The 18,394-nt window shown below is 41.3% G+C and overlaps 1 protein-coding gene across 6 annotated transcripts in view; it reads left to right on the forward strand.

Annotated features, from left to right (window-relative positions):
- Positions 1-17,774, forward strand: part of myo6a (myosin VIa) — a 95,475-nt gene extending 77,701 nt beyond the window's left edge. Inside the window, exons 29-36 of one of the 6 annotated variants that reach the window (XM_026340694.1) lie at positions 292-330; positions 1,352-1,387; positions 2,483-2,521; positions 4,431-4,534; positions 7,677-7,808; positions 9,850-9,876; positions 12,533-12,751; positions 14,611-17,774. In XM_026340694.1, the coding sequence (XP_026196479.1) occupies positions 292-330; positions 1,352-1,387; positions 2,483-2,521; positions 4,431-4,534; positions 7,677-7,808; positions 9,850-9,876; positions 12,533-12,751; positions 14,611-14,810 (796 nt within the window). In that variant the 3' untranslated portion in view covers positions 14,811-17,774. The remainder of the gene's footprint in view (positions 1-291; positions 331-1,351; positions 1,388-2,482; positions 2,522-4,430; positions 4,535-7,676; positions 7,809-9,849; positions 9,877-12,532; positions 12,752-14,610) is intronic. The other 5 variants (XM_026340695.1, XM_026340697.1, XM_026340696.1 and 2 more) reach the window with 5 other exon arrangements.
- The last annotated feature ends 620 nt before the right edge of the window (positions 17,775-18,394 follow it).

An 18,394-nucleotide genomic window follows, 5' to 3' on the forward strand; every position in this document is an offset into this window, starting at 1 on the left:
ATTTTGATGTGATTTTTCTCTAAAATCAGTCAGTTTTACTTCGTCCTGGCTCTAAAACAGACCTCAGACCTCTGTTTGATGAAACTAAGTTGTGCCTTCAGTATAAAGGTGTTTGTTTGTGGAGCTGTTCGAGCTTCGTGGGACTGTGTCGTCTTCAAACCTGCTTCTTTCGGAGCAGGAATGATTTTATTTATCGTTCAGCTCCTGGATCTCGTACCGGGAAACAAGTTGATCCTGTGTTTAACCATTTCTTCTTCTTCTTCTTTGTTTTCTTTTTTGTTTCCCTCCCAGTAATGGCTCCTCAGTTCCATCGTCCCCAGAGAGATCAGCGTAAGACCCGGCGATTTAACCCTTTCATTTAAACCCCCCCCCCACCTGCCTTTGACCTTTTAAACCCTAACCAACCCCTGCATGCTGTAACAATCCGCCAGCTGAGCACAGACCTCTGTTCTCTAACAGTGAGATGCAGATTCCAACTAACGGCTGCACCAGAATTCACTTTTAATTTGTCATTTTACAACTTGTGTTGTTTAGATCTGACGTTTCATCACCAGACTTGATTTTAGCACAAACGTGATTCTGTCACTCAGCAGAAATTTGTGATCCTGGCCTGTGTTTATCGAACCTCTGAGAGTTATTTATTTAGTTATTTATCATAGGATTTATTCTTACAGCAAAGTGCAGGAGCAACTCTGAGATGGATAAAACGATGTAAACTGTTAAAATATAATAAGATAAAATAACACAAACATATTCTTTGATAAAATGAAAAGTTGGATTCCTCAGCAATAAATGCAGGAAACTTAGAGGATTTACTGCTACTGCTATATTAGCAGCTGTATATATATATATATATATATCACAGGACAATTAAAGTTGTGTGTATATATATATATATATATATATATATATATATATATATATATATATATACACACACAAAACTTTAATTGTCCTGTGAGGGCAGTTGTCTGCACCACCCAGATAGAAGGATAAAATACTGTAGTCACAGATAATAATTATTAAATTATTAGTATATAGAGTTATTTATAACTACTAATAAAGTAGCAGTATTTTAGTCTCTTTAATGGATTGAAACTGGAAAAAGTCCCTCTCACGTCCAACTTTAGAGTTCTGACCTCACTTTAAAGACTTTTACAGTACTTTTTGTCTTAATTTACTAAATATGAGTCAAAGTGACAGAGTTGTTCTCTCAGTAGTCTGATAAATTCAGGCCGTGTCCTCTGATCAGAGTTCAGAAGGAGAATCACTTCTTGATTTCCCCTTTCTCTGTTTGAACTGCTGTGTTCTACTGTGCAGCGTCTTATAATCCTCTGACCTCTGTTTACAGAGCTGCTGGAGCCACAAAACTCAAGAGCTTGACCATGTAGGTTCCTCTCAGCACAAACACCTGCAGCTCTCGGTTTATTTAGAGCAGCTGCATAAATCACATGCACTCCGCCGTGTTCTGCATCTGTTTCTGTTCTGAACACAACAGCGGAGGTTGAACCAGTTCACAGATGCATCCTGAAACGTTCGAGTGCCGTCGCTGCCGTTCGCTTCAGTTTCCCGGTGGTTCGTGGGCCTCAGCCTCCCCCGCTCTCTTCTCCTCACTTAGCCTGAAACGACCCACATTCAAAGTCACTCTGAAAGTTGAAATTGATGCTTCATGTCACGAGTCAGCTGTGGTGCTGGTCACATTATACTGCTGGAGTGGGGCGTCGTAGCACTTTATTCACCAGATGGTTCCAATCCACGCTCCACTTGTTCTCTCAGATGTTTTCTGAGTTACTCCTTAGAAATATTATTACTGCGTTTCTCCCTAAGACTGAGAATCTAAAAGTCGAACATCCTCAAGAATGTTCGACTGTACTGGAGCTAAATTTGATATTTAATTAATCAAGTTTAAATTATTATTCAGTCAAAGAAATACTTTACCTTTCATAGTACTAGTAGTACGTAGTACTAATATTATTATTAAACGTTTTAAACCTCTGAGTTCACGGTGCTTTTAGTTGAATATTGGATCGTATCATATGATCTTTGATTTTATTTTCTCAATATTAACCTGTAGGTGTTGAGCTGTTTCTACCTTTGACCTTTATTTAGTGAGTTACCTGAACAAGAGGCGGGAAACGCGTTCAGTATGTTCATTAAAAACAAACCTGGGGTCATAGTTGTACTAATCTACCATCAGCTCAAATGACGTTTGTAGAACTTCAGGTTGCTCTTTATCAGTTTTTTATTTTTCTGCCGTCTTTCAACAAACATTTCAACCTCTTATTTATTTATTTATATTATATTAATTTATTATTATTATTATTATTATTATTATTATTATTATTATTTCTACTTCAACCTCAGGTTAGAGATCTACATTCATCACACATATTGTCTTATACATATTATACTGTATTTATTTTTGTGAAGACACCACCCTGTACTAACTTCTTTACACTTGGCACCATCGTGCTGTTTTTAGGGAAGAAATGGCGAAAGAAATGACTGAGCTACTGGCTAGGTGGGTACGAAGCACCTGTTAAAACTACAGAAACCCGTCAACACAATCAATCACTTGATCATGCAAAAAAAATAACTTGATCCAAATCCACCAATTTATATGTTTTTTAATTAAAATGAATTTTAATCATCTAAATTCTGATTATCAGTTAATTCTCAGTTTATTTGAGTCTTTTCCATCTTTTTTCTAATTCATCCTCTCAGTTCCAGAACCCCACCTCCTCCGTAGTTAATCAGCAAAGTGCAAACTGACTTTATTGAATTGTCGCTGTCAGCTGGAGAGGAGCAACGTGAACAGCTGATGATTGTCTCCAACCTCCTGAGACAGCAGCGTCTGAGTGTTCAGTGTTTTCATTTGTAGTTTTAACAGGAACGTGTTAGAATCTGTTATTGACATTTTTATTAAAGTGCAGATAAAGAGTCCGTTCTCCAGGTCGAACTCTTCCTGGTTTCTGATGGAACTAAAACAAAAGGTTGAGACCACACAGCTACTTCACAGAGTGGTCACTCTGTGTTTGTCCAGTAGAGGTGGAGCTGTGTTTACTGGTCAGTGATGTCACATTTCCACCTGTGTTGCTCTTGGCATCAGCCCAGGTGTGATGTGACATCACTCAGTCCCTCCCCCCGGTTCCTCTGATCATCTGTCTGTGGCTAATTATCTCCGGCTGCCTCTCAATGCACCTCAAACGCTCCACGGCAGGAAGTACGAGCAGAAGGTGACTGTAGCCTTCAGCTGCCAAAGCCAGCGTGAGATTCTGGGAACACGGGTTCGAGGCCAGCTCCCGTTAATCACGACACGTAGCCACCAGATAGGATTAGAGAAGCTGCAGCGTCCCGGTGTTCTAAAAGGAGCAAATCCTGGTCCCGGATTAATCAGGCCTGTCAGCGAGCAGCTCGACCCACAGCTGGAGAGGAGCTGTCCACTCTCTCCCGTCCAACGTGGTTCATTGTGAACAGAGTGAGCTGCAGCTTCACAGCAGCTTCACCCACACACGTTCTGACTTCCTGGCGACTGGCACAGCATGTCGTTCCTCTACTGGTGCCGTGAACCTGTAGCTGCAACAAACCACTGTTTAGTATCTGTTGTATGTGTCATTCTTGCACCTGTTGCTGTGATGAGGTGGGTGGAGTTTACTGTGAAAGGTGATTCAGGCCGTTTCTGAATTTCTTCAGTTCACTTTTTAGATCCGAGGTCCAGGGTCGTTCATCTGTTTCTACTGATGCTGCGACTTCAGGCTGTGTTTTTATAAATGTCATGAGAGCTCGATACCATTCTTGTTCTTGTTATATCTCCAGTCTGTTTACTTTTCTCCACGTTGTCATGGTTTCGACCAGAAACGACTGAGATGAGACACGGAGAACTGAAAAGACTCAGATGGGTCAAGAAACACGAGCAGTTCCACAATCGTCCACATCTGAGAACCCAAAGAGTCCATTATTACATCTGCCAGTCGTCATGCTTCAGGTCTGACTGCTCTTAGTTTCCTTCTTCTTCAACGTTTGACTAAAGCTCAATAAGTTGGAGAAGACTGTTGATTGATTATTGTCTTTAGATGTGTTCACTTCCAGTTTTGACTCATAATAAACAGATGTAGCCCGATCGTCTGACTGCTCGAGGGTCTTGACCCCCTGAACAACATCTCAACATAATAACCTGTAGAAGTGGATCGTCCCTCCATCTCGTCCAAGTGTTCACGGAGGTCGTCAGTCTTTAATCTGACACTCTGTAAACTCCACCCATCTACTTCTGACTACAACGCTTTACTTTTCGAATCCTTTTAGACTCGAGTTCTAAACAAAGCCCCGCTTTCTGATCTCCACATAAGTTCCGTGTTGGCAGCATCCCCCCCCCCCGCTGAGGGTCTTTGTTGCTGACTTCCTGCCTCCATCTTGTCTGTTTCCTGTGTTAGAGGTCCACAGGTCCAGGCCTCCAAGGCTGCTGCCGGCGCCAAGAAGTACGAACTGAGCAAGTGGAAGTACGCGGAGCTGCGAGACGCCATCAACACCTCATGTGGTGAGTTTCTGTTTGATGAAGAAGCTTCAGTGGATGAAACATTTGTTTTTAACTCCTGTCGACCGCTCTGTCAGTTTCATGAGGTTCACGACGCGTTATCTTAAAAACTGATTGAATTGAATGAATGTTCTTGATCCTCAGAGGATGAATCTTTGTCTTTGATGTCATCTCATATTCTAATAAACAGGTTCATGCTCTGCAGAGGATACTTGAGTTTGGTTTTGTAACCTCGCAGCGTTTTATTTTTGGGATTTGGAATTAACTAGCTCAGCTCCACAATGATCAAATTCTAATCATCTATTGACTGTAGCGCCACCATCAGGTCGAACTTTCTATAACCACCATTATTTCCACTCGAGTGGTTAATGAGTAGATTCCTCCTCATTATATAATGAGTATAATTTAATAAGCAATTAGATAAGAAATGTTTGGAGCACATTCCTGCTCCCCAGAGGCTGAGACTGAGCTGTGTGACTGCTCCTTCAGCTTCACTGTGAGGCTCCATTTTAATCCGTAAGACTCTCAGCTGAACTTTATAAAACAGTTGTAGTCGGAGTTCACTCCTCGTTTCCAGCTCTGTTTCCACTCCACTTACTTTTATTTTAGTAAACGCGTCCACTTCTCTCGTGTGGGAGTGAATTGCTGGTCGAGCGGAACAGAACGACTCTTTTAACTAAACTCATCATGATGATCCCACAGTTGGAGCCTGTTTATTTCTTTGTTCAGACAAATATTACAATACCAGCTGAAATCACGGGGACGTATCTGACAGCGACGAGCTGCTTAACCTTCACACTGGCATTTCAACAGTCATTGTCATTTGTATCCAGAGCACTTTAAACGCATCACACGCAGCATTTCAGTATTATTTGATCATTGTCACATTGATTTTGAAGCATCAGGACTGCTGGAATAAAAAATGAGGCTGTGGTCGTTAACATCCTGATCCACAGAACAGATTTATTTAATTTAAACGTTGCTCAGCAAATGGATCAAGTGTATATTAATGTTTAACACTAGAACTACGACAGACCAGTCAAATGACTATATACCTAGGAGCCCGACAAGGTGGTCAAGGAGGAGGAAGCTCTGCCTCACCAAAACATCTTATGGAGACATCTTCTTGTGCTAAGTCAGCGACAACCCTCCCCCCATCTGCCCCCACCCCGACGTGTGCCGCTAACGACCGTCTTTACATAATAAAAGCAGCTGTCCACAGGGGGCAGGTTGTCATTTGACCACCTTGTCGGGCTCCTAGGTATGACCAGAAAAGTCAGTAGTTCTAGTGTTAAAATGTCAAGTTGTGGCTGATGGATTAAGGTTCAAAGGTCAAATGTATGAGCATCCAGTCCTGAGTTACTGTACAAGACGACTATAGGACAGAGAATAATGAGACCGGCTACTTCCTGGAGTTTGGTTGTGTAGCTGTAAATGTTAAAGAGCTGTTCTGATGTATTTCACACATGTGGAGGACGATAACGATAAGTTAATCGTGATTGAGAGTGTGCTTATTTTATTTTCACACTTATTTCTCAGGCTAAATGTTTTCATCCCTGTTCATTAGTCAATCAGTAGATGGATGCAGGTTTTAACTGGCACCACGCTACAGCTCCTCCTGACTATGAAATGACTTTATACTCTAATTAGAAAAAGAGGAAGTGTTTCAGTTTACAGAGTATTTCCCCACAGATGTAATAAAATCTGTGCAGTGGTTAGATACCAACAGGATGATTACACATTAGAGATGTTGATTTAACTAAAGCCACCGACATTAAATCAGTTATTTAGCAAATCAAACCTTTAGTGAGTCATTTAGATGTAATATGTTATTATGGGTTTAGATTAGTGCACAAAAATATTCAGACTAATAATAATGACTTTGATGATAAATTAAATACACAGTAAAAAGACGTAAAACAGACAAATTAAAAGTACCATCAGCATCAAACTTCTCTAAACTCTGAACAGGAACACTGGAGCAACATGAGGTGCAGGACTTTAAAGCAGCTGTTGTAAAGTGGAGTTTCTATTTTCTCTTCAACAGCTCAGCAACATTACAGCATAGAAACGAGGCCGAACAGCAGAACAGCACCAGCCTGATGTTTAAATATCCTGCGTGACTGAGCTGATTATGACTCAAAGAGACGTCACATTTCTCTTCATTTCTTCCCTTAACACTGACGTTTAACCTGAGAGCTCAGGACAGGGGGGTCGGCACACGACCCACAAATGAATGTGTTAGAACGACGTCTGCAGCAGCCGCACATCATCGAGTCAGTCCGCTGTGAACAGGCTGCTCAGCTCGTCTCCCAGACAGAGGACAGAGAATACTGATGTGAGCATGATGCGCGTGATGATCCGCAGCCGTGGACGGCGGCGGCAGGTTGTTGACACCCGTCGTACTGTGGATGGTTCTGCTCTGACTTCAGCTCTGCTCTGTTAATTGAAGTTTTCTGAAGTGTTACTGCTCCGTTGACGTTACCTAAGCACTTAGTGAGCATTAAGCATCTCATCACACTGTTTCTTTCCTCCTTTTACTAAAGTAATTTATCTGAATCATCCTGATGAAATGTGCTCTCTCTTATCTTAATGCAGCAGGAAAATGTCTGAACTTGTTTTGAGATTTCAAATAAACAGTTTAATGACTTTAGTTTAAATTCTAGTCTGTTTTCAGCATGATTTGGATTTTCCTATACTGTTAGATTGTTGTCTCAGTTCATCTAAATGTTTCGTCTTGATGAACAGTTTTTAATGTAAATGATGAGCTGAGCTGCAAACATCTTCTTAGTTTAGCACTAACTTGTTAATTAGCAGTATGTTCGAAGTGGATGAGGAGGTTTATTAGTTTCCTTTTGATTTTCGGATTTGTCCTGTAGATGTTGAATGTGAAACAGTTATAATAAATTATAACAGAGATATTTCACTGTGACTGAACGACGGACTGACTTTAGCACCCACAGAGAACCACCTTCTGCAGCCTGGAGAACGTGGGACATGTGGATCCAGCACAGCTGCTGTGTTTCCTCTGCACTTAAATAATATTGAACCATCTGTTGAAGGCTACCTGAGCCCACCTGCTGGGACTGTTCAGGCACCACTGTCACTGTGTTTTTACAATATTTTTTTAATCTGTCACCTGCAGACATCGAGCTGCTGGCTGCCTGCAGGGAGGAGTTCCACCGCCGGCTCAAAGTTTACCACACCTGGAAGGCCAAGAACAAGAAGAGGAACACTGACACGGAGCAGAGAGCGCCGAAATCCATCACTGACTACGGTACGTGATGACACACAGTCGCTCGGTTAGGATTCAAATGATGAGGTTTAGTTTTAACGTGTTGAATCTTTATCACGTTTGCTGGTTCAACACTTAGCTGCTGTTCATCCATCAACATCCAGGATTCGTGGTTCCCTGACTAATAGTTTAAAACATTCTGTTAACAAACATTTTTTCGATAGGACCAGATGTTAAAACTCTAAATATCTGTGCATGCACAGGTTCATTTATCAGCTGTTTCACAACATCCAGTCTCATTTCTACTCACAGTTTGACATAAATGGACGTGATACTGCTTTTAATCGTCTGTCTGCACATGAATCCTTCAATTTTCTAGACTGTAAATCGTGTTAGACGATGCTGACAGTGACAGAGAAGCCGTCGTTACGTACGACTGTGGCTAATTACAGCACCTGTATCATTCTTTAATCCTGTTTCCTGTCGTGGTTGTTATCAGTGCTTTACATTATTTTATCTTATGTATTTAAACACACTTCACATTTCTCCCTTCAGCACACGCTGTTATCTCCAGTGATGTAAAGACGAGTCGTAAAACAAAGTACTAAATGAAAAAAGAACGTTAAGGCTGTAATTAGATCGACTCTGTTCAGGTGAACGTAGTCAGTCCGGCAGTGTGGGGGGGGCCGTGCAGGTTTGATGTCATCTGGTAACGTCCTGCTGTGTCCAAGGACGTACTCTTCAATACAGTGCAGCAGTCTTCAGGAAGTATAAAAGATAAATATCTATTTTCAACTCATTCTGTGTTTTATCAGAAATCAAAACTGAACTGTTTGATTTGAAGTATTTAGACGCTGCAGCGGGAAAACGTGAATGAACTGTATTAGTCTGTCTTCACCGTCACATCACTGCAGCCTCTCTGCAAACTGCTTTAACAGAGTTCAACAGAGTGATGTTACAGACTGGGAACAAAACGATGTCTTCACTGTAACGGTAAAATTAGACAGACAGAATAAATCCTGTGTTGTTTCGTCTGCACCATCTCATATCATAAAGATGATAAATGAAGTGTGAGACATCTCTTCCTACTCGTCCTTCATCCACGTGGCTCCTGGAGCCGTTACAGGTTGTTCTGTCCTGGATTAGTCAAAAACACTTTGAGACCTCACTGTGAAGTCTGACAAGTCTTAAACATGGTGATCTGTAATAAACCTGCTGAACTTTGTGAAGATGAACTCCTCTGGACTCTGACAGCTCGTCCAGTTCGACCCGTCCTCGTCGTTCTGGACTCGTGTCTCTCACGTCTCCGAGCCAACGCTTCTTCCCCTTGTGCAACACATCAAGTTGTCATGATGACAAAGGGTCTTATTCTGAACCAGCTCGTGTGCTCCGCTCTGACTGATTGGACCAGGAGCACCACACGCCCACATTCATTCTGTTCTTCCATGCGAGAGACGCAGCTTCGTCCTGCTACACACACACTTCACCGTAGACAATTTCGTCTGAGCTCTGTGTGTGTGTCCGTCCCAGGAGCTTTGTCGCCTTCATCAAGTCCCTCCTCAGCTTCTTCTGTTTTAAACTCAGTGGACTAAGATGCTAAAATAATTTCCAGATGATCTCAGACAGCAGAAGAAGTGATGACACTTTATTTTTTACCTTTTAGTGTTTGACCCGTGTTTCAAGGTGACAGACGTTACAGCAGGTCATGAAATCCTGTATTGACTCTGTTAAAATACTGCAGAAGTGAGTTTTGACTGTTTATTGTGTGGATGGGTGACGGGGTTAAAGGTCTCCATCAGCGCAGAGACAGAGAAACGATCTGTTGACCCACGAAGAAGTTTCACAAATTAGCTTCGTGTTCATTTCTTCTATTTCTACATCAATTGTTATTCCTCCATGTCACCGTACTGTACCCACTAATCCACTGATGACGTTTAGTGTTTTCAGGAGTAGCTGCATTCGTCGTTCTCATCACGTGAACAGACATTATTGATCTTTTCACTGTCTTCTCTTTTTCATTATGCTGCTCTGTTGCATCACTTCTGCAGTGTATGTGTGTGTAACCTGGCATGTTTACTTTCAGATCATGCACCTCCTGTGAGAAAAGCATGTAAGTGGTCCTCCAGTGTGTAACGCTACTAACCGCCCCCGCCCTTATTAACCCCTCCTCACACATGGTAGAGGTCTGCTCTTAACGGGTTTGATGGTTTCTGCTTTGAGCTGCTCCGTTTGTTGGAAAAGTCCCCTCCCTTTTCAGGAGGCTGGATGGGTTTCCATGGCAACCCCAATTGAGACGTGTGTGGAAGAGATTATTCGAGCGATTCGAAGGCACGAAGCTGCGGTTTCGTCTTTATGACCGGTGCAGCGGTGCCAGCTCTTGCCCATTTGCGAGACGCCTCGCAGACAGCTATAACGGTTTGATAAAGAGCCGAGGTAAATCCTCCGAGCTCTTCAGGCGGCTGTTATTGATACTCCCACATGGATGAATTCTCAAGGATGGGAAAGGGAAAAAGAGGGAGGGGGGGGACACAGAAGGCTTTTAGAGCAGCTTGCTTGGCTTGTGTTTGGCGGCTGATGATAGCATCACGTTTTACAGGAGCGTGACGGGAGCAAAAGGCCGCAGCACCAGCTGATCTGAAGACAAACGTGGTAAAAGGTGTCGCCTCCATCCACCAGAGACTTAATGAAGATCTTAGATACATCAGCTATCAGCTACAGTAAACGAGGCTGACGCAGTCAGTGTTGACTACCTGCTGCCTTTACACAGGGACTGAAACTCAAGTTGAATTTAGCATTAAATTATCAGACATTTAAAATAAATCTGGTATTTAGCAGCTGATAAATCAGTCAAGTTATTGTTTTAAGGAAAATTGATTATTGTGTTTGGAGCTTCTCAAAGAGAACATGTATCCTCTCTCTGTTTTCTTATTTAATTCATAATTTGGAGGATACACCTGACAGGAGGTCAGATGTGGTCAGACGAGTAACTGCGTAGGTTAAATTACATCATGGCATAGAAACAGCAGCTACAGTCCACAACACAGGATCCTCTACCTGTGTGTGGTTTGAAGTGACACATTCTAGTTCACTTATATTTTTCTGTGAACAGAAACTGAACCAAGAGGAAAAGTACAGTTTACAAACTGAGACCAGAGCGAATGTAACGAGGAGTGAAACCGCTCATAATCGTTAACACGAAGATGTTTTTTCTCTTCGTTATCTGAAGCTGTTGTGTCACATTAATGTCCTGTTAATGTCATATTAATGTCATATTAAATCAGACCGTGAGACTCTCAGGACAGAAAAGTTCCCTTTCACACATGTAGCAGGAGCCCGTCGGGGTCAGACACGTGTCCCACCTACTGGACGTTTCCAACGCAGTCTCAGTTCTTCTGTTTTCTCTTTTAAATGATGAATTCAAGCTACATTTTTTGGCTCTGTAGTTTATAATTCTTTGCCTTGATGTGTCACAGCCCTTTAACCTACAGCCACACCAACATTAGCTTGTAACAGCTTATTTACTGGACGACGTTAGGATTAGTTCATGTAGATACATTTCTGACTTCTTGCTCATGTTTCTTCTTCACGTCACAACCAGCTCCGTCAGTGTCGGGTAGATGATCTACTGCTGCTTGTACAGGTTACAGATCCCTTGATTTTCATCAGCCTTGAAACCTGAATGCACCTCTCCACCTGTTATCGCGTCACATCAGTCACTTTGTAGCAGCAGGTCAGGAAGTACAACAAACAGCAATCAACAACCTGAGAGAATCCAACAGGAGCCTTTGTGAAGAAAATGATTCCACTGGTGCACAGAAATGTTCAGATTCGTCTTCTGATGCTGAAGTTTTTATTTTTTTTACTTTCAGACTTGTCGGTGGGGAGGTGAAGTTTGTTGGCGTCGTTCTTTTTCAATTTCTCGCCTTTCTGAAGGTGTTGGTGACGGTGCAGCGGTGTTTTGCTCAGATGAAACAGATGGTTGTTTCACCTTTTTAAGATCCTGCAAAAAAAAAGAAAAGAAAACCTCATTTTAACAAGATGTTTGAATCTTGGATCAGTTTTAAAGTGCAGTTTATTTTTAACAGATACTAATTCCTTGTTTTCATCGCTCTGCTTTGGAAACATGGAATAAAATAAAGGAATGCAGTCGTTTATTTCAGCGTGTTTAACACAACAGAAAGATTATTTCCCTCAAATCCTTTAATTTATAACTAAGATGAAACTGCTTGTTTGAAGTGAAACATTTCAAACAGCTTCCCCAGTCTGTCCTGACTTTCCGCTCCGCTTTGTAGAAAGTTGCTAATGCTGTATGTTTAATGTTTCACATGAGTATGCAAACCTCTTCATAAGCATCTGTCATGCTTCATGTCTTGCTGATTCCCCCCTCTGTCGTCAGCACTGCTGCGATCTCTGCCGACCCTCCTCCAGCTCTAACAGCAGGATCCACTAACTACTCTTTAACATGGGAACCATTATTCAGAGCTGATCCAAGCACAGCAGAACGGGGCCTAATGTTTTCATGCAGTGAGTTAACAAGGACCTGCAGGAGCAAAAGAAGGGAACGTTCCTACTAGAGTAGAACCGCACTTCAAACATGGTGTAGGTGCAGTTTTCATGCTGTTTAAGAAGTTAATACACAAGGTGATAAACAGGAATCAGACATGTTTCCACATTAAGCGGGTCCCAGGCTGCATGTAAACATTATCACTGGCTCTTGATTGGTTGCTGTTAGCTGCTTCCTAACTCTTTTTCCATCCAATCAACAGCCCAGCAGAACCCAGCCCCGCCCATACCGGCCCGGCAGTACGAGGTGGCGATGAACCGGCAGCAACGCTACTTCCGCATCCCGTTCATCCGGCCAGGAGACCAGTACAAAGACCCCCAGAACAAAAAGAAGGGCTGGTGGTACGCTCACTTCGACGGCCCCTGGATTGCAAGGCAGATGGAGCTGCATCCCGATAAACACCCCATCCTACTGGTGGCAGGTCAGTCGGACGTGGAGGGTGATGAACATATGATGAACATATGATGAACATATGATGAACCATCACTGTTTGGGGTTTTAGTGAACTATGAGCTGAAACAGGGAAAATCACACGAGGGACAGAGGAAAGGAAATAAGGAAAGGCTAGAGAATAGGCAGCAGTGGAGGCAGAGAGGAAACGAAGCGTGGTGAGAACAGAGCGCAGACGGATGGCTGATGTGGAGAAATCAAAAAGGAATCGATGCCGACAGAAACTAAAGTGACATTTTATTGGCCGCCTCTAATACATGTTCTGGAATTTGACTGTAACAGTGCAGCAGATTCATCATCATCATCATTATCATCATCATCATCATCATCATCACCATCATCATCAGCTCTATTATTATAATGCACAGTCAGGTTGTTCACTGTGGGGAGGCTGTAAAGCATGAGAGGCTTTTATTTTTTAGTCTGGTATGTGACGTCTTATACGAGTTATCGATTAGTGTTTGACATTTTCCAGCAAAGGTGCCGGGTTTCAGTTCTCGTCAGCTCTTAGCAGAACAGACGCTGATTCTTCTTTACCCTGCGTGTAGTTGAGTTTACAGCACAGACGCATCATATCGTCTGAGGTGAACTGATGTTTTTTAGCCGCCACTAAACCATAAATAATAGAAACTCCATTATGTATTATTATTATTATTTATTACTGAAACCATAGACACATTATCTTATTAGTAAGAAGAATACTAAAAGTTCCTGGAGCCTTTGAGTGGGCATCCTGGGGTTTGACTGATCACTGCACCTAGTTTAGTTAATTATTTAGCAGCTTTAATAATATAGAAAGAAGAAATTACACGTTTTATTTCTAGTATTTTTATTTGCATCTTATCATTTATCACCATATTAATTTTCAGCAGTTGCTGTTAAGGGTTAGAATAGAATTGTATTTAAATGCACAACACATTATTATTTAAATACACGTGTTTATCCATTTATTTTCTGTTGGATTCGACTCAGTCTAGGTAACGGTGGGTTTCTTTTTTTGCTTTTGTTTTTTTTTTAAATCCAGAAACAGATTGTACCAAATCACAAGTCAAAAAGAAGAAATGGTTTTTTACAGTTTGTCCATCTGTCTCAGCACATGTGCTAAAACCTTGTGACTCACAGCAGCGTTGTTCTGAACTTTATTTTCAGTCATCTGTGGGCTGAGGAGTGGCGCGCTCCAGGTTTATGAAATCACGTTGTGTGATTTAAAAACCAGGTGGTCGTAAATGTACAAAAGCTCATATTACAGTGAAACAGTTTTCACGTTGTGTGTTGGAGCAGCAGTGCTCACAGACAACAACGGGATGGGGCGAGTAACCACCTCATAACACTCAGCTACGCTGCTGGAACTTATTACCTCTAAAGCTGCAGATGTAAAATGTGACCAGAGGATAAAATGTTTGCTGAAGTTTAGTCAGTTGTATATTCAGGAATTCATCGACTAAACTAAGTATCTACAGGGAACTGAAGTAAAGTCTGATTCTGGTTAGTTCAACAGTTACAGAGACAGAGCTTCGAAGTAGACTTGGAACTTTTTAAGCTAATGTTAGTAGCAGCTCTGCAGACGTCAGCAGCTTGTCAGTGGATTCACCTGAGTGTCGGAGCGTGTGCTTGATTAGCAGTAGCTCTAAACTAAAAGCTGTTTTTGGACTTCATAAATACCTCTTAATTAGGCCAGTCACCAACAAGCAGCCACATGCTATGACACGTCACTGAGTTCACAACCACTGGATTTTATTCCAGACCTGAACTGCAATAGATGTTTTAGTGAAACAGATTTAGTTACAAGTGTCTTTGTAGGGGTAAACCTGAAACCTGTTTCCTCCACAGGGAAGGACGACATGGAGATGTGTGAGCTGAGTCTGGAGGAGACAGGCCTGTCGAGGAAAAGGGGGGCTGAGATCCTCCCACGGCAGTTTGAGGAGATCTGGGAGCGCTGTGGGGGGATTCAGTACCTCCGCAGCGCCATCGAGAGCCGGCAGGCGCGACCCACCTACGCCACGGCCATGCTGCAGAGCATGTTCAAGTGATGGGGCCCGGGGCTTCTCAAGGCAAACAAAGGGACGAATGCACCAGCTACCTAACACAGAGGGCGTCTGAGCGCCAGGTTCTGACTTTAGGGCCTTCAGCATTCAGTGAACAGCGATTTTTCTCAACTGTCCTTTTGTTCTTAGTTTTTTCAGTTCTTGCTGGCTTTCAGTTCCTCGATGGGGGCGAGGGCAGGGAAGTTGAACCCTATGCAGAAAAATCATGCTAAGTGATCACATCCAGTTGTTTTCCAAGGAATTATGTTCTCTAACATTTCTGCACGTCTAACTATGAGGCCTTAATTCTACTTTAACAGGGTTTAATTGCCAGAAGTAGGACTTTGTTTTGTTCAAAGCTGCCTCCCCAGAACACAAAACCTAATTCCATGTAATTATGCATTCCTGATTATCACACTGAAGTCTCACTGGTGTGTCGCTTCCATCTTAACAGCTAGCTGGTGATCCCTCTCTGACTTAAAACCTGCTGTTTACATTGTCTTCATGTGGTTCTTACAGGGCAAAAAGAAAAAAAACTTGCACATGGAGTTGTGAGCTCTCACCGTGAGGCAGTGCTGCATGAGTGTCAGATTGTTCCTCCTGAGTGCACTCGTAATTAAGTCCAATATTTCTTAATTTACCTTTTGTCTTTCCAGCTGAATGTAACTTGAGAACTTATTGATTTGTTCATGTAGTGATTCTTCTTTTCATTATGTGTGATTTAACGTGTAAAGCTAATGAGAAAGCTCCAAAAACTTTGAGACCAAACTTTGCTCTAAATATGACCCACTACTTTATTTTCTTCTTTGGACCAGAGCAGTAATTCAGCTCCGTGATTACTTTTTGTCTCTTTATCAAGCAAAGCAGAAAATGTGAATTAATTATGCAACTGCTGAGATGCAACCACACATGTTGCTGTTGTTTGAGAGCAGATCAGCGCTGCAAAAACGAAATCCTCAACAAGCCATTCACACCATCTTTAGTTTTTAAACCTGATCTTTTTGCCAATGCAGTGATTCCCAAGGTGACATTTTGTCATTTATGTTATCTTTAAAAATTAAATCCCTATCTGGCTATTAGTGTGATGGCACCACTTGATTACAGGACATCTCTGTCACATTGGACATTTTTCTGCAGTGTGAGATGCTATTGAGCAAGGCATGAACTCTGTACAATGCACTGGTACTCAGCCTTGAACTGGAACATTGAGTCAACACTGAAATATTTTCTATACAGCAAGTACAGTACATGCTACCAACAGTGATATTCCTATTGCAATGTAAGAGCTTATTTTTGAAAGAACAGTTTCTACTTCACCTACTCGGGCGTGTGAGATTGTTAAGAGAAGCAATAAATTACCCACACAGAAAAATGGAAGACAATCTGCTGTCACATTACACCTGTGCTACTCACCTGAGGCTGCTAAGTCTGTTCCTGAGCTTCCCATTCCTCTTAATGCTCGGCATAAAAACAAGGTGACTTGGACTGTCTGAAAGCGTGAATATCCCTGTAGTTGCTAAGTAGCTGATCTCCTTTACAAATGGCATTAACATGCACAAAAGCAATTTCAATTAAATATATAAATGCCCTAAAAATCTGAGCTAACTGCAAAAGGCAGAAGACTTTGGTTTGGTGATGTGCAGTTGAAAAGATGTCCAGATTAACACGTCTGTTATATATCATCGCCTCCACACTTTGCAACGCCTAGGTTTCAATATCAAAGTATCAAATAGATATATATATACAAATATAGTCACTGAACCACCGTGGAAACATTTCTTACATGTAACCTGGATGTGGAACGATGTGTACTTTTCAGTCGAACTCCTTGAACCTGCAAATGATGAAACCATGCTTTAAAACATGGAACTGGTTTCACAAACATAAATATTTAAGTCGTAGTTCTCTGGCAACACACAGTGGTCTATGGTTAATTTTGAGCTAATCTGTAAACTAATCTGCTAAATTTAAATTAAAACTCTTTTCAAGCTGCACAGGTCCCAAAATATTTGGCAGTGAGTGAACAAACAGCCTAACAACCGATCTCTCCCTCTCCTCTCTGCTCACTGGGATTCATTTTTGTGCTGCTCTCAACTTGTATCATACCCATTAAACACCAGTCTAACATAATTCCAAATGCAAAGTCCGATTTTACGCTGATGATTCTCTAATAATTAAAATTCTTTTGATGTCATTACAAGATGGAGGACAAAAGCCTTCGGATAAAGATGAATGAAGTAAAAAAGATTTCATACACAAAGAAGACTTAATGTCCCTGTAAAATTATAAAAACATTATGGTTCAGTCACATTTTCAAACCAGCCACGCTCTTGTCACCTCACCATCACTGCGAGAGCCGACAGACCACATAGATGAGCGAGTGTGAGATTTCATCTTGGTTACTGTACAAAATATACAAACGTCTATTTTTTGTATCATAATTTGGATTCCAGGCTTCTTCCTGACCATCAGCCCATTTTCAGATGATAATTCTGCATATACACATTAACTGCTGTTTATTCTGGGGAAGATACATTTTCTTACCTTGGTGTTCCTCTAGTTTTTCAGTCTCGGGTTTCAGTTGAGTTGCTACCTGTAACATCAAAAACATGCACAGTTCTAACTTAAAGGTTTGGTTTGACTCTGTTTCTAAAAGAGTGAATTCCTTGATGTGAAGGAAAAATCAAGTTTGTCTTAACAAGAAAAAAGAAACAAAATAAGCTCTGATACATACATACAGCCTGTTTGCATGTTAATGCCGAGTGTAAAGGGGCCACGCTTGATTAAAACCTCAGTATTATTGAGTGATAATAAATCCTTTCCTCAAATGTAAAAAAATGTCCTGCATTTGCTACGGACCATTTTTCTCCACACAGTACAATCATTCCTCGGGAACACTGCCTTTGTCGACTGTCATTTTTCTAACGCTGATCTCTAACAGATGAATAAATGCATTCCATGTTTCACTCACCTCTATGCTCTTTCCTTGACTCCAGTTTGGTAGTGTGACGCTTCTGTCAAACAAAACCTGCAAAATGCCTTTAAAAAAAATCTAAGAACAACAACAACGCTGTTTCTACTGAACACAGTTTGTATTTTCAACTATTAAATGCAAAACTCAACACATGAATCACAATTTAACACCTTAAATAAGAAAGGTCCACATTACAGTCAGGATTTTCCCCTAATGGCAGTGATAAGTCATAGTCAAGTACAACAGTATATTTACACAAACTGTACAACAGCAATGTGATGATGACTTTAAAGTTCTACCACATCACACAAAATTAAACATCATACTTGGTTTTCAGCCTGTTAAATGTAAAGGTACACAAGCAAATTTAAAATTAAGATTTAACCAAATTTTCCCTGAGCTTTCAACAATATCACACAGTCTCTATATTTGGGAGGTTTATTAGAATTGATTAAGTGGCTTTCTGATCCAAAAAGCTTCTTCAGTTCTTAATTTTCTAACTTGGTGGACATTTAAAGAATGTTGTTTTTTTGACAATTGTATTGTTGTTTGGTGTCTTTATGGATCAAGTCATTACAGAATGTTATAGAGGAACAGCTGAACAATCTTACCACTA

Source organism: Anabas testudineus, chromosome 24 (genome assembly GCF_900324465.2).
Source record: "Anabas testudineus chromosome 24, fAnaTes1.2, whole genome shotgun sequence".
In the NCBI taxonomy this organism is placed as follows: Eukaryota; Metazoa; Chordata; class Actinopteri; order Anabantiformes; family Anabantidae; genus Anabas; species Anabas testudineus.